The sequence below is a fragment of the Diospyros lotus genome, chromosome 2, assembly GCF_014633365.1.
Source record: "Diospyros lotus cultivar Yz01 chromosome 2, ASM1463336v1, whole genome shotgun sequence".
Lineage (NCBI taxonomy): Eukaryota > Viridiplantae > Streptophyta > Magnoliopsida > Ericales > Ebenaceae > Diospyros > Diospyros lotus.
The window spans coordinates 14242667-14260248 of record NC_068339.1 but is presented as its reverse complement, the minus strand read 5'-3'; the positions used below and the strand labels follow the sequence as shown (position 1 = coordinate 14260248).

At 37.9% G+C, this 17582-nt stretch overlaps 1 protein-coding gene across 1 annotated transcript in view; it reads left to right on the top strand.

Moving 5' to 3' along the window:
• Positions 1-1015: 1015 nt before the first annotated feature.
• The window catches only part of LOC127793992 (uncharacterized), a 57962-nt gene continuing 41395 nt past the window's right edge, over positions 1016-17582 (top strand). Inside the window, exons 1-5 of the mRNA XM_052324843.1 lie at positions 1016-1193; positions 1388-1421; positions 1536-1724; positions 1831-1967; positions 2073-2222. Of these exons, the coding sequence (XP_052180803.1) occupies positions 1146-1193; positions 1388-1421; positions 1536-1724; positions 1831-1967; positions 2073-2222 (558 nt within the window). The 5' untranslated portion in view covers positions 1016-1145. The remainder of the gene's footprint in view (positions 1194-1387; positions 1422-1535; positions 1725-1830; positions 1968-2072; positions 2223-17582) is intronic.

Below are 17582 nucleotides of genomic sequence, written 5' to 3'. Positions count from 1 at the left end.
CATTCGTTGCGCTGGTCACACTGTTGATTTTGGGTTAACTTAGCAATTTGGTTTTGAAGCTATTGGATGGTTTGGAGGAGAACCTCCATGGTTGTTGGGCTTTTTGGAAGGCAATTAGTGTTTGGGTTTTCTAGGTTAAGGACACTTCTGGTTCTGGTCATGGGAAAACAATTAAGATATATATGGAATGTTTTGGCAAGACTTATGGGGTATGTAAGTTTTATCGGGTCTCATGATGGGCGCCCAAATGTTCATTTCGGCCCGAAAAGAGTGGTTAGACGTGGGTTTGCAGCAGCAAGGAATGGGCTCTGGCAATCGGTCCATCATGGGGTGGTTGGTATCTACAAGCATTCCGATGCTCAAGTAAGTAAGAGAGTAAACTATAAGAGTATTGATACTAGAAAAGAACGTACATTGGCTCTTAATAGAGTTGGTCTATATAGAATGAGGAGAGATTCTCCTGTATGCATGTTTGCATTGGGTATTGCAGGGTGATGAGATTAGATATTTAGCGCTGACGGGACTTTTATTAAATGCGAATGAAATCTGCCATTAATGAGGATCCTGAGAATGAGATCCTCATTAATAATGATGGAATCTAGAGCGGACACAGGGTACCCATTATGTGGCGGTAATGATGTTGCTACAAACTGACACAGAATCAAGATCGGGTTAGAGTCGGGGCGAGGGTCGAGATTGGTCGGTAATCCATTAACTTTTATACTTTTAACATTTGAAAATGTTTTGAATTTTTTTAAGAAAAGTTAAATTAAAAATAGAAAACAAAACAATATTTTACAAGTCTAAATAGCCCTTTAATAAATCTTAAAAATAAAAAAAAGTTATAAATCAGTAAAAAAGAGACTATCAAATAAAAAAAAGGCCGTAAAAAAAAGGGGAATTCTGAGCCAGCGAGCAGCAACCAACCGCCATCTAGCCGTTCATACGTCCGTACACATACTAGTTATTATGTGTGTATATATATTCGTCTGCTCAAAATGGCGGGTCCCTTCATTTTCAGCGCTTCAATTTTTGTTGCCGATATCGCGGCTTCCCCCAGCAGCAAAACCCTAACCCAACGCTCTGAAAACTTTCACCGATGATCGATCCAATGCCGAGCAGCTGAAACCTCTTCGCTCTCTTCCATGGCCCTCCGTCGCAGGCTTCTTCCTCTATGCTCTTCCTTTCTCCTCGTACGTCTCTCCGCCTCTCTCCCTCCCTCTCTAAACACACACATACACATGTACATATGCATATTTACACATTGTCGATATGAGTCCCTCCTTATGGATACGCTCCTGAATATATGTGCATATATAGTTATATGGATACAGTTCAATGTGATATGGTTTAATGGCATTGGTTACAATCATGAGTTTTGTCACAGGGCACGAATTTCCCTACCTCCGCTGTTGGCCAAGGTCACGCACTCTCTCTCTCTCTCTCTCTATTCTTTGTTTTTCTTGGTCGTTCTCGTTATGTTATCGGAGATGAGAGAGCATTGATTAACATTCAGATGCCTGTTTTGGATTTAGGGTTTAGAGTAGGCTTTCGAGGCTACAAAGGGAGCTTTTCGCCTGATGAACGGATATTGAAGTTGGAAGAAGATGACCGGCTGGCTGAAGACCAGATAGTTAAGATTCGAAGCGAATTTGATGCTGCCAAGCAGAGTTTTCTCCACATTCCAGATGCTCTGAAGGGAATGCGTAAAATGAATCCCAAAGGTATTAATGTTTGTTTGTCTATATACACTTATTTGTTTTTTCTGTTAGTGCATTTCTATTGTATTCCTGATTTCTGGATTTATTTTCTCATTTGTTTTGCAATTAGGTATATATGTGAATAAAAATCTGAAATTGGAGAACATAGAAGTTTATGGCTTTGACTACGACTACACATTGGCCCATTATTCTGCCAACTTACAGAGTTTGATATATGATCTTGCAAAGGAACATTTGGTTAATGAGGTCTGGCTTTAGAGTATTGACATATGCTTTTTACTTAATGTTGCTTTATGGGGCACGTGTGTACTTGGACTCATTTTGTATTTTTTTGTGCCATGGTACTTGCAGTTTAGATATCCAGACAGTTGCTTGGAATTCAAATATGACCACACCTTTCCCATTAGAGGTTTGTACTATGACAAGCTAAAAGGATGTCTCTTGAAGTTGGATTTTTTTGGGTCAATTGAGCCCAGTGGGTGCTACTTTGGTCGACGCAAGGTACCCTACAATAAACTTTCTGATATAAATTTTCTGCCTTTTTGTGTTGATGATTTGTGCAACCTATATTGGTCGGTAGCTATAACGATTTTTGTGTGGGAAAGAACTCTGACTTCAAGGAAGTCAAGTGCATACAAATTCTGTACTCTAGATGGATTGAATACTTATTATGAGGCCCCTAATTTAAGCTATAATAGCACAGGTAAGGAGATTTGGAAACTTATCCATCATAGAGTGATTAGGAGGGTTGGAAACTGGGATAAAACTTTTTTGCATGTTTCTAGTTCCAGTGGTGGACCCAGGAAATTAGTTCAATGGGGGCAAAAATATACTGATATATATATATATATTTTTTACAAAAACGAATAGGAAAAGAACAGAAATTAGTATATATCTATAATATTCTTCTACAAGATCTCATGTTTTGGAAGCATTGTATAATAACTTAATTAATTTTTTTTCTTGCTAGATATAACTTCATTTTCAGTGCTATCAAATGTATCTCTTTCTATACGTGTGACTAGGCAATATATAAAACTAAAGGCAAAAATATCTAAAATTTGTCTTAGCACTACAGGATAAAATTTCACTTTGTAAAGGGTAAATATTCAAGATTGAAGCTTGAAAGAGATGAAGAAAATAAGGGGACGAACAGTGAAAAATAAAAAATTGTGACAAAACAACCATAGTTGTTAATAGGGTACTGGACAAGGTACCAGATTTGCTATTGGTATGGTACTAGCAGTACCCTGATATTTCTTGATTTCGGCCTGTACCTCCAGTATTGGTTGGTAACTTGGCTGAGATGGTAATGAGCTCCTAAAATACTGGATTTTGTCTAAAACAGTAAGTATCAACTGAGATGGTACTGTATGACAATGCAAAACACTAACCCCAGAAAGCCATCTCTTGATAGATCAAATATTTTTTATGCAGAACCCCAAATAAGAATGCAAGAACAAAGTGAAAACTCAATCAAAATAAAATAAAATCAACATCAATAATTAGAATCTTCCTTAAATCACATCTTAACAACTATATATAGACAACTAATAGATGTAATCTTACTTTAATTATGATAGACATAATCTCTATCTAATTAGAATTCGAACCTGATAACTAAAGGATTAACAAAGTAAATTAAGAAACAAAAGTATAATACTAATTTCTAATTTTCCAATATAACTTCCTATTTTTCAAAATAATATTGCGTGGGATTCAAACCATGGCATATGAGTTGAAAGACCAAATCTAGCAAACAGCAAGTAGGATTTGAACCCAGGCCATATTAAAGCAAAACCTGAATCTTATACCTTTAGACCACCTGGCCAAATGACCATTGTTTACCAACAACCATATAATATATTTAATAGAAAACATTAATAATTTGTAAGTTAACATTGTCATTAAATTAATTAATTTTTATTTTTCAGTGGGGTGATTGCCCTCTCCTGTCTCTTGGTTGGTGCACCCCTATATAGTTCTCTCTTGGCTCTTGGTTGGTGCACCCCTGTATAGCACAAAATAGTGTATTAAATGCATTATGGAAGTGGAAAAAAATGATTTGTACTAATCAATGTCAAAATAATCAACTGGCCTTTTCTTAGTAGCTTGGGGTCAACTAGGCGGATCGTCCTTTTTCATTGTGCTCCATCAAGGGTCATAATTTCATTGAAGCCATAATATATAATTTATTTTTGTTATATTATCTCAACATTTAAGTTAATTTTTGGCATTCCTCTTCTCCTAACACTACCCCAATGCAAATATTATGAGTTTTGCTAGTTGTAAGCGTATTATCTTTTTTTTTTCCCCTTTGAGCATGCTTGAACGATCTCAATTGATTTTCTCGCATTTTAGTATCTGCCATATTTTATTTCTATCATCTCGTGGATTATTTTTTTTATAACCTCTCCTAGTTTTACCATGTGTTATTAGAAAAAAAAAAGTAATACCATATGGAATTGCAAAAATCGTTCTATACATTCTTTAATGTGTCACACTTTTGTTGTAAAACAATGAATTTAATATTTTTCTTAAATATTTTCTTGTGAGGGGAAAAAATCAAATATGACAATATATTGATTGTAAAGTTTTAGGAGGACAAAAAGCAATCGTTATTCAAGAAATTGCTTTTTTAGGTAACTAATTTGAAGAAATGATATTCTTAATTGTACTATTTCATCAGCCATCTAATTGTTGAAGGGAAATTGACCCTTGAAATGTATGGCATACTATGATCTATGTTCTGTCACGACCCCAAGGGCATATTAGTAATAATAGATTACAAGTATTTTTTCCTCTGTGTACTTGCTGTTTTGTATCTTAACCTAGAAAGCCTATAAATAGGTTGTAACCTAGAGAATTACATATTGTGGAATGATAAACTGAATTTATCTCTCAAATTGTCTCTCTAATTTCCCTCTCAATTCTCTGGTCTCCCTCTTGATCTCCTATGTTCTGCCTCTACTCTTGTTGGTCTTCCTCCATTTCTATCTAATTCTCCCTTAGATTCTTCCAATTTCCCATCCAAACCCTAGGTTGTGACATTTGGTATCAAAGCAAGGCTATCCTTGGAAGCTGATTGAAGGCGATTTTCAAGAACCTACAATAGAGGTGATCAATTGTAGGAGGTCCTATCAGAGTCAAGCCTATTTCAAGAGATTTTTTCTATAAATTTTGGCAGTTTTAGCAAGATAGATCATTTGAGTTAGGAAGCAGATAGTGATTGAGATCATCGACGATGGGTCAAAATAGATCATCAACGATTGCTATTTCTTGGCGAATTCAATTAGTAGGTTCAAATGTGAAGGAAGGCAATGTTCCTCAGCAAGGAATCTAGTGCAATCAATCTTGATCCTAGCTGCAATCTGGAAGCGGGGATAAACTCAAGCCTCTCTGATCGCATTACTAGATTAGATCGATTTCTTTAAAGCAATTGAGGCATAATTAGGTTCGCTGAACTTCAAGTCACTAAGGAGGCGGATTAGGTTTATCGGACCAAATTCAGGTTTCTGAGGAGACCCTTGGAAGCTGATCGAAGCTGTTCAGATAAGTGATTTTTGGAAGTTTAACAGGCTAGTGATTTTTGAAGGCTGGTTTCAAAGTTGCATAGTGGAACTAATTGCACAACAGGTTTCCAAAGCACAAATTAAAATTGTACAGAACAACAACTTCTAGAAGATTGATTTTCTAAGGCTGATCATTTTAAGAGGCAAAATTCTAAAGCTATCTAGATCATGTATCAGGAAGAATTCTCTAGTTCCAACGAAAGTGCAGCTAGATTCGATCAAACTATGTCTAGTTGCAACCACTGGATGAATTTTTGATATTAATCTCCAAACGGTTACAGGTTAGACTTCTGATAGGCTATTGAACAATATTTCTAATTTGAATTGCAGATATTGAAAGGGATTACTGTAGAACATGTGAAGAAGACAATTAAGAATATACTTTGGGAATGAATTTCTCTAATTAATATGCTTAGAAACAGAATGAAATTGAAATGAGTTCGTAACTAATTTGTCTAGGGAATTACAATGCTGAAAATAACGAGATGAATGAAGATAAAATGGACATTCGAGAGGTCCACACTCCTTTAAAACGTTTCCATAATTCTCATGCCTTCAACAAAACTTGTTTCCTCCATTTATAGGTTGTTAGCTCTTCTCATTTTGCTCCTTAACAGAATTTGTTGCTTGCTCATGCACCAATTGACCTCCTCTAAATTCAATTTCCCTATTTTTCCCTTGTTGCTCCTTGTGTCTTTGGTATGTGAAATGTATTGGATGCGTATCAATACTTCCCCCCATGAAACTCACCTTGTCCTCAAGGTGAAAAGCAGGGAACTGTTGTTGTAGCTTGTTGTAGGGTTCCCAGGTGGCTTCCAAAGATGGCATCCCTTTCCACTATATGAGTACATCCATGCCACGAAGGTTATTACTAGTTCCCGATCTTACTCCAAGAACTGCCTTTGGCTCCACTAACATCTCCACTTCCACATTGAGTTGGCTAGGTATATCAGTGAGTGCTTGCAGCGCCGTGTTGGCCTTGTGTAATTGGGACACATGGAAGATTGGATGGATGTTGCAAGTCACGGGGAGGGCAAGCTTGTAAGCGACTTGTCCAATCTTCTTCTTGTAGAGATATATGGAGGAACAAGAAGAGGAGAAGAAACCCACTCATTCTTCTTTTTTCATTCTTACTTAAACAATGTTACAAAGCTGTCAGATTATGAATCTGACAAGGGTCGTTTCCTCGCAATTCAGCAAGGCTTGCGTGGGAAACCCGTGTATGAGGGAGAGAGAGAATAGTAAGGGAGAGAATTTGAGAGAAGAGAGTGAAAGAGAGCGCGAGAGAGAATTGAGAGGGAAATATTGAATCGATTATATTCTCCAAGTTACTTTCTCTGGACGCGAAGGCTGGTTATATAATACCCATACATTGGCGCCACTATTTGATTACATTTGAAAATCGGCCCATGTGCTGTAACGGCCAGCTTACTCCTTATTACACTAATATCCTATAATCTTCCCTTATTTACATACTGATCCCGTGACAATCCCCCCCATAAATAGGAAGAGAAGAACAAAAAGTCAAATCCTAGAATCACATAAAATTAGGGATTGATTTATTCTCCCCTTAATCCTAGGAAATCTGACTTCCTAAATTATTTAGAATTCTAACACCCAAATCTTAGCTTTCCTAATTTATCGACACTCCCCCTCAAGCTGGTGCAAAGATATCTTTCATGCCCAACTTGCTAACTTGAAGTTCAAATGGCTGTTTCAATAGTCCCTTAGTTAAAACATCTGCCACTTGCTGTGTAGTTGGAATAAACGGAGTGCAAATTATTCCCTCTTCAAGTTTTTCCTTTATGAAATGTCTGTCAATCTCAACATGTTTTATCTTGTCATGAAGAACCAGGTTATGAGCAATGCTGATAGTTGCCTTGTTATCGCAGTACAACTTCATAGGAAAACTCACTAGCCTCTTAAGTTCTTCTAGAACTCTTTTTAGCCAAAGAACTTCGCAAACTCCTCGAGCCATTGATCTGAATTCAGCCTCAACACTACTTCTAGCAACGACACTTTGCTTCTTACTCCTCCAAGTGACCAAATTACCCCATAGAAATGTGCAGTACCCAGAAGTTAACCTTCTGTCAGTAACTGATCCTGCCCAATCAACATTGGTATACACCTCAACCCCTCTCTTCTCGTTTTTCTTGAAGAAGAGTCCCTTTCTTGGTGTGCCTTTTAGATACCGAAGAATTTGATGCACAGCTTCCAGATGTACTTCATACGGGGAATGCATAAATTGACTCACCATGCTCACAGCGAAAGCAATGTCAGAACGAGTGTGTGATAAGTAAATCAATCTCCCAATTAGCCTTTGGTATCTACCCGTGTCAACTGGCACACCATCTTTGACTTCTCTGAGCTTAGTATTGACTTATATTGGAGTGTCTGAAGGTTTGCAACCACTCATCCCAGTTTCTTTCAAAAGATCCAGAATGTACACCACGATGCCCTTTTTTGATCTTGCCACTTCCATTCCGAGGAAGTACCTTAGTTGGCCTAAGTCTTTAATGTCGAATTCCTTGGCTAGGCTCTGGTTCAGTCTGCTCATCTCTTCTATATCATCCCCAGTTAAGATTATGTCATCCACATAGACAATCAAAATCGAAACTTCTCCCTCGGTGGATCTCTTTGTGAAAAGAGTATGATCGGATTGTCCTTGACTGTATCCTTGGCCTTTAACAAATCTTGTGAATCTTTCAAACCATGTTTTAGGAGACTGTTTGAGACCGTATAGAGATCTTTTTAGCAAACTTCTCAGAGAAACCGGGTGGAGGCTCCATATATACTTCTTCCTCCAAGTCTCCATTAAAAAAAACATTCTTCACATCTAACTGATTCAGAGGCCAATCAAGATTAGCTGCAACTGATAAGAGCACCCGAATTGTATTTAGCTTTGCCACTGGGGAAAATGTCTCAGAGTAGTTTACTCCATATGTCTGAGTAAAGCCTTTAGCTACTAGGCGAGCTTTGTATCTTTCCAAGGATCCATTTGAGTTGTACTTTACAGTGAATACCCATTTACAACCAACAATTGTTTTCCCAATCGGTAGATCCACTTTCTCCCAAGTAGCATTCTTCTCTAGGGCTCTCATCTCCTCAAAAACAACTTCTCTCCACTCAAAAACATTTAGAGCCTCCTGGATACTGTTAGGAATAGCTACACTAGACACTTGAGAGATAAAGGCACAATATGAAGATGAAAGATTATTGTAAGATATAAAATTTGACAAAGGATGTTTTGTACAATACCTAACACCTTTCCTAAGAGTGATGGGAAGATCAATTCGACTTGAAGAACCTAACTCAGAAATACCTGGAGCATTATTTTCAGGAGGAGTCTTTGAAGAATTATCATGAATTTCATAATCCAACCTCTGATTAGATTCTTGGTGATGCTGCGGAATGGTTCCTCTCCTTTTCTGTGCTTGATACTCCTTTGAATAAACAAGACCTTTATACTGTTTCGCACACATCTCTGTAGTTTCAGCATTTCCATTTTGAGATGGCATTTGTTTATTAGAAGATTCATCATTTCCAACATTTAATTCATTTGTTTCCATTAATTCCGGTGACCCTTTGTGAGGAACATCATTATAAAACTCGAAAGTTAAATCAAAACCATCTAGAAAACCATCTTCACTAGTGTTGCTCTCCCCCTGAAGATGGGAGTTGCTGTAGTATGAGGTTCCTTCAAAGAAAGTGACATCCATAGAGACAAACATCTTTTTCAAAACTGGATCAAAGCATTTGTAACCTCTCTGATTAGTAGGATAACCTACAAAAATACATTTATGTGCCTTTGGATCAAGTTTTGAGCGTTTTGGGTCATGATTATGAACAAAGGACACACTGCCAAAAACTTTTAAGGGAATGTATGTTGTTAGCTGAGTGTTTTGAAAACAATTAATGAAGATCTGTAAAGGGGTTTTAAAGTCCAAAATTCATGTAGGAAGTCTATTAATCAAGTAAGTGGTTGTTAAAACAGCTTCTCCCCATAGATACTTCGGAACCTTAGTTTTAAAACATAGAGCTCTCGTGACTTCTAAGAGATGTTTGTTTTTTCTTTCAGCCACCCTGTTTTGTTGAGGTGTATTATTACACGAACTTTGGTGAACAATTCCTTTCTCAGCAAAAAAATTCTCTAACACACTGTTAAAAAATTCTTTTCCATTATCACTTCGAAAAATTTTAATCCGAGTCTGAAATTGTGTTTGAACCATATGATAAAAATTTTGGAACACATTCTCAGCATCAGATTTATCTTTCAAAAGAAAAATCCAAGTGACCCTAGTATGATCATCAATAAAAGTAATGAACTAACGTTTTCCAGAAAAGGTTGCCACTCTAGAGGGACCCCAAACATCACTGTGAATCATGGTAAATGGTTTGATTTTTTATATGGTTGAGATGGAAAAACAGCACGATGGTGTTTTGCTAATTCACAAGATTCACACCGAAAAAATAGATGATTTTTATTCATGAATAACTTTGGAAACAAATGCGTTAAATATAGAAAGTTGGGATGTTCTAATCGATCATGCTATAACATAATTTTACTGTCACTAGGCACATAAATAGAATTGAAACAAGTCTGCTCGTCTTGCCTTTCAAAGGTTGATCCTTGATTGAGGAAGTAGAGGCCACCATCTTGTTTAGCACCCCCAATCATCTTCCCCGAGGTTAAATCCTGAAATTCACAATGGGAGGACTAAAATTTAAGTCGACAATTATGATCAAAGGTTAATTTACTGACAGACAATAGATTGTATGATAGATTAGGAACATGCAGAACATCATTAAGGATTAGAGAAGGAGAAATAGACACAGTTCCTTTTCCAGCAACAATAGCAAAGGAACCATATGCAATTTTGACCTTTTGATTCCCTGCGCAAGGTGTATATGAAGAAAAAATTTGCGAAGTGCCAGTCATATGAGTGGCACCTGAATCTAATATCCAAGAGCCATAAGACTTTGTACAAGCAATGGCTGCAGTGAAAAAATTACCTGACTGGGCTAGAGAACAAGATGGATTAGAGTTTTCTAAAGATTGAGATTGAAACATTTTATATAAATGCTCTATTTGTTCCTTCATGAAAGGAAGAGATTTTGAGGATGATTTTAGCCCTGGTTCTGAATTGCTCACTTGAAATGCGCGGACATCTCCCCCTGACTTGTTATCACCACTCAGTTTTTTCTTAAGATTTGTTGGTTTCCCATGTAGCTTCCAATAGGTTTCCCGGGTATGCCGCAGCCTTCTACAATGATCACACCAAGGCCTTTGCTTTCCTCCTCGCCTTTCTCCTTCTGAGTCTGCATCTTGGACCACAAGAGTTGATCCTTCATTATCTATTTTTGTTTCATTTGTATTCTTCAGCTTCACTTGCCTCCGTGCTTCTTCTCTACGCACCTCCGAGAAGACTTCTCTGATAGTCGGCAAAGGTTTTCGCCCTAAGATGCGACCTCTAACCTCATCGAGATCTTTTTTCAATCCTGTCAAGAAGACAAATACCCGGCTTCTCTCTATCTTCTTTTTGTACCGAGCACTGTCGTTTGAACTTTCCCATGCTTCGTCTTCAAATAAATCCAACTCCTACCAAACAACCATCATCTCATTATAATATGCTGTTCCTTCACGTTCTCCTTGCTGCATCTTCCACATTCGAGTGTTCAGTTCAAACAATTGCGAGTGATTGTCTAGATCAAAATAGGTTTCCCTTACTGCTTCCCACAAGTCGCGAGCCGTCGGCAGGAACATGAAAGGTTTTCCGACCACTGGGTCCATAGAGTTGATCAACCAAGCAGTAACCATTGAGTTTTCGGAACGCCACTGCCTATATTTCGGATTTGTGGTGGCTGGTGGTTTCACTTCGCCATTCAAATAGCCGAGTTTCTCCTTGCCGTCGATCACCAAACGCACAGACTTAGACCACTCAAGGTAATTCTTTCCATTCAATTTATGAACGGTAATCTGCAGAGAGTTCTTAGACATAGAAAATGCCGCCGATTGATTTCCTCCCTCCGAAGTCGTCGCGCCTCTGCTAGCATCCGAAGAGATCGAACCGGAGCCAACCATGGCGGCCTTAAAATTCATGATCAGAACCGTAGAGCTCTGATACCATGTAGAGATATATAGAGGAACAAGAAGAGGAGAAGAAACCCATTCATTCTTCTTTATTCATTCTTACTTAAACAATTTTATAGAGCCCACATAAATAGGAAGAGAAGAACAAAAAGTCAAATCCTAGAATCACATAAAATCAGGGATTGATTTATTCTACCCTTAATCTTAGGAAATTTGACTTCCTAAATTATTTAGAATTCTAACACCCAAATCTTAGCTTTCCTAATTTATCGACACTTCTCAATAGCAAACGGTCTGTAAAATTGCGTTGCCAACTTTTCATTAGGACGTGAAGCTAATGTCTTGCAGCGATAAGGCCTGATTTTCAAGTAAACTATGTCACCAATTTCAAATTGAACATCCCTCTATTTTAAATCAACCCTCTCCTTCATCTAAGCATGTGCCCGCAACAATTGGGCCTTTAGTTCTTCCAGTACCTGGTCCCTTTCCACTAGCTGCTGTTTAACCACTGATACTAGGGTAGAACCCTTTTCAAATCTCAATAACACCGGGGGTTTGTGCCCATAAACCACTTGGAATGGAGTGATCTTGGATGCCGTATGGTAAGACGTATTATACCACAGCTTAGCCCACGACAACTAGTTGAACCAGGCTTTCAGTTTTGTAGACACAAAACAACGTTGATACGTTTCCAATGTTCGATTAAGTACATCAGACTGCCCGTCTGATTGGAGGTGGTAGGCCGTACTTCGGTAAAGCTTCGGGCCTTGGAGGCGGAATAGTTCTTCCCAAAAGTGACTTAGGAAGATCTTGTCTCTGTTTGACACAATGGACTGGGGCACCCCATGAAGGTGTATCACTTCCTTCACAAAAAAGTGCGACTACACTTCTGGCATTAAAAAGGATGCTTGAGCCCTACGAAATGGCCATACTTGCTCAATCTGTCAACCATGACCAATATAGTGTCCATATTTATGGATTTGGGAAAACCTTCAATAAAATCCATGGCTACATCTTTCCACACTTGATCTAGGATTGAAAGTGGCTGCAAAAGGCCCCCCAACGACAAGGCTTGATATTTATGCTGTTGGCAAATGGCACATGGACTAACATAGCAATGAATATCCTTCTTCCTTCCGACCCAATACACATTTGCTGCTATTCACTTGTATGTTTTTAGGAACCCCTAATGACCACCGAAGCTCTCGTCGTGTTCCTCTTGGAGTAATAAAGGGATCAAAGTGGATCCTTGAGATAAATATAGTTTGCCCTTGAACGGGAATTGATTGTTGACCCATTGATAGTCGGGTTTGGCAGATCCGTCGGATTTCTTGGATTATTTTTTGCAATTCCAAGTCAGCCTCAACTTCTTTAGCTAGCTGCTTTAGCTGAATCACTCTAGGGATAGTCATAGCTAAGAGGGCAGCTGAGTGGTTGACCCTAGAAAGGGCATCCACTGCCTTGTTTTCCAACCTCGACGGATATTGGATTTCGAATTGGTAGCCCATTGTCACGGTTCTTCTGTGAATTTGGTACATTCTTAGTCCAGAATGGATTAGGAGATGATTTTGGTAGGAATAGAATAGAACAAAGCAAGGGAGAAAGAGAGTGAGAAGGAAGAAAGTGAGTGAGAAAGGTAAGAGAAGGAAGAAGAAGTTTCTGATATTAAATTCAACAATAATCCCTCTTGTTGATATTAATATTAGGACTTTTAAACCAGGACCAAACTAAAGAGAATTTCCACTCGAATCTTTACACACTCATGAAATTAGAAACCAATTAAGTAATCAGATAAAACAAAATGAAAAATGAAATGACAAAAAGATAAATCAAATCAGCAAGAGACGAGATTTATCCTGATTTGGAATGCCCTTAGGCAAACCTACATCCAACAGTCCAACACCCATACAGAGTAGTCTTTATTTAGATGAAATAAGATCAGTACAACAGCTTTTAACCCTCATCTATATCCCTGAGTACACACAACTCATTCTCTCAAGAATACACAAGAGTAAATATTAATCACTCAGCCTTTCTTTCTCAAGAATGAAAACAATACCCGATCATAGATGTATAGAAACTCACTCTCTTGAATTGCCTCTTGACTGCCTCCCATGCCCTCTTATTTATAGAAAGGGCGGACACCCTAATATAACTAACTATCATTGGAATATTACAATTAGACCCCTGAAATACTAAGTATATTACCCTTGATATTTTAAAGCTAATCGATCTAATCTTCCAGCTAATGCATCTCCAATATTTTATCGATCTTCTATTGCGCAAACTCGAGGCAAACCCAACAATTTTCCACCATTTGCCTTGAGTTCTTCACTCGATAGCCTGAACCTGTTCTTATCTGGAATGTAAGACATAAAAGAAAACTGATCATATACAAAGCTCATTAAGAATGGATAAATAGTGCTGTAATTTAGACATAGGGATAGCTTTGGTAAACATGTTAGCTGTATTTTCTTCTCTTGCAACTTTTATTAGGGTTATCTCCTTCTTCTCAAGAATTTTCCTAATGAAATGACACCTAATATCTATGTGTTTGGTTCTTTCATGGTGTGAAGGATTTTTAGCCAAGTGAATAGCACTGATACTATCACACATTAGCCTAACCTTAACATCTATTCCCAGTAGTTCACTAATGATTCCCTTAAGCCAAAGGCCTTCTTTTATTGCTTCAGTTACATCAATATATTTTGCCTCGGTTGTGGATAATGTCACTACCGATTGCAGGTTTATTTTCCAGCTAATGGAAGATCCCCATAGCTAGAATACATAACCTGTTGAAGACCTTCACTTGTCAATGTCTGCAGCAAAATCTGCATTTGTGAACCCTAAGATGTAAGGTTTTCCTTCTAGCTTGCCTCCACCATAAACCAAAGCCATACCTAAAGTCCCTTTAACATACTTGAAGGTCCATTTTACAGCATCCCAATGGGCCTTACTCAGATTGACCATAAACCTACTAGATACACTCATAGAATGGGCCAAATCCGGTCTTGTATAGACCATGCTGTACATTAGGCTCCCAACCACATTAGAGTAAGGAATCTTACTCATGTCCTTAATGCCTTCTTCATTCTTAGGAGACTGCTCATGTGATAATTTAAAGTGTTGGGCAAAGGGAACAGATACATCCTTTGCATCACTCATATTGAATCTCTTGATCAACTTGCTAAGATAGGATTTTTGAGACAAAATTAACTATCTATGTTGCCTGTTCCTTTTAATCTCTATGCCCAATATCTTCCTAGCTTCTCCTAATTCTTTCATCTCAAAAACTGATTTCAAACTCAGTTTTAAATTCCTGATTTCTCTAGCTGATTGGCTTGCAATCAACATATTGTCTACATATAGGAGAAGATATATAGATACATCATTTGGCATATGCTTAAAGTAGACACAACTATCATATGAACTCCTCTTAAACCCTTGAGACAACATAAATGAGTCAAATTTCTTATACCATTGCCTAGGGGATTACTTTAAACCATAGAGAGATTTCTTAAGAAGGCACACTAATTCTTTTTTTCCTCTCACCTCAAATCCCTTTGGCTGTTCCATAAGAATATTTTCCTCTAAATCTCCATGTAGAAAAGCTGTGGTGACATCCATTTGTTCTAAAATTAAGTCTTGATGGGCTTTGATTGCAAGTAGAATCCTTATTGAGGTGTGCCTCACTACGGGTGAGAATGCCTCATTGAAATCTACATTGGCCACTTGAGTAAACCTCTAGCCACTAGCCTAGCTTTATACTTAGGCTTATCTTCCTTCCCATCACCTTCCTTAATTTTATATATCCACTTACAACTAACAACCCTCTTTCCTAAAGGGTTTTTCTACAAGGACCCAAGTATTATTTCGTTTAAGAGAGTCCATTTCAGATTGCATGGTTTCCTGCCATTTCTGAGAATCTCTGGACCTGATAGCTGCTTCATATGAAAGGGGTTCCTCCCCCATTTCTGTTGCTGCACTTGACAGGGCATAGGAAACTAAATCAGAATAGCCATATCTTACTAGAGGTTTGGAAACCCTCATTTGCCCATCCCTAGCAACATTGTACCTCTCTGGATCAGGAGGATTTTCTGAGCAGGAGGATTCTTCATAATCCTTTTGCTGCCCAGAAGAGGATGCTTCATAGTCATCCTGCTGACTTGGAGAAGATTCTCCATACCCTTCATTTTCTTCTTGAAGGTTTAAGTCCTGATCTTGAGGATTATCTTGGCCTCTATCTAATGGTTTTTCAGGTAGATCTACATTTATTGTTTTTCCTTTCTCGACATCCTTTGATTCTTCCTTTCCATCAAAGTCATTTATGTTAGATCCCCCATCAAAGGTGACATCTCTACTCATAAAGGTCTTAGGCATATTTGGATCTAAACTCCACAATTTATAACCTTCAACTTCTTCTGGGTATCCTATAAACAAGCACCTAATTGCTCTAGGGTCCAGCTTGCCTTGCTTAGAGTGAGCATAGTCTATACACCCAAACACCCTAATATGATCTATATTAGGCTTGTGACCGGTCCACATTTCATTGGGGGTTCTTAAACCCTATGGCTGCGGATGGTGACCTGTTAATAACATAGGTTATCGTAGATAAGGCTTCTCCCCAAAAAGATTTGGAAAGTCTAGCATGAATAATCATGCACCTAACTCTCTCTAAGAGAGTTCTGTTCATTCTCTCGGCCAAAATGTTCTGCTTGGGATTTCCTAGAACTGATAGGTGTCTTAGGATACCATCTTGTTTACATAGGTGGGCAAATTCCTTATTGCAAAATTCCAATCTATTATTAGTCCTAATGATCTTAATTTTGCTTCCTTTATGATTTTCTATCATAGTTTTCCAAGGTTTGAAAGTATCAAAAGTTTTATCTTTTGATTTTAATATATAAACCCAAAGCATTCTAGAATAACCATCAATTATGGATAAGAAATACCTAGCTCCACCATGAGATAAGGTTTGGGAAAGGTCTCGAAGATCAGAATGAATATATTCTAGAGGGGCCTTAGTGGAGTGAATAGCCCTTTTAGGGAATTTAACTTTTACAGATTTTCCAAATATGCATGTTTCACATTTGTCTATAGCTGTAACCTTTCCAGCACTTAAAATCCCTTGCTTAGCCAATTCCTTTAGTCCTTGCTCACTAATGTGAGCCATCCTATAGTACCATAACCTGGACTGCTCATTGGATTTTCCCTCTCCTAATGCCGACTCACCACACATTGTGGATGCTTGCAGCATATATATGCCATTTTGAAGGATAGTCTTCATGCATATGAGGGACCCCTTTGCTATCGTAAGGACTCCACCAACTCCTCTATAGAAGTACTTGTTTTTGTCTAGTTCTCCAAGGGATATCAGATTTCTCTTCAAACCTGGTACATATCTTATAGTATACAATATCCTAATTATTCCATTATGCATTTTGATTTTAACATCCCCAATCCCCTTGATTTTACATTCCTGGTTGTTTCCTAGAACAACTTAGGAACCAATCCCCATATCTTACTTTACCCCCATCTATGTCCCTAAAACTTAGGAACCAATCCCTACGAGGTGTCATGTGGAATGAACAACCAGAATCTAATACCCAGGCCTGCTTATCCTCGGTATTTGACACAATAAGTGCATCTGCATTGTCATAATCAAATTTACAGATTGAGGATGAAATCTCAACATTCCCTTTATTATGAAATTCCCTCTTTTTCTTAGGGGAATTCCTTTTAATGTGACCTTCTTCGTGACATAAGAAACATCTTACAGTTTTCCTACCTTTTTTAGACTTTGATCTAAACCTTCCCTTAGTTCTTTGATCCTTCTTTTCTGACCTTGACCTAGTTGTAAGAGCATCTCCTATAGATTTCCTGACTTTTACCTTTTGTTGAAGTTCTTTGGAGTTTAAAGCTCCAATAACATCATCTAGAGACATGTTTTCTCTTCCATGTTTTAATATGTCAACAAAAGTTTCATAAGATCTTGGTAAAGAATGTAAAAGGACAAGAGCTTTATCCTCATCATCATACTTTATATCAATGTTTTCAAGATCTAAACATAGCTTCATAAAGTCATCTATATGGTCTTGCAGCTTCTGGCCTTCTCCCATTCTAAATGAGAAAAATCTGATTTTCAAGAACAATCGGGTGGAAAGGGTTTTGGTCAAGTATAGGGTCTCTAACCTATTC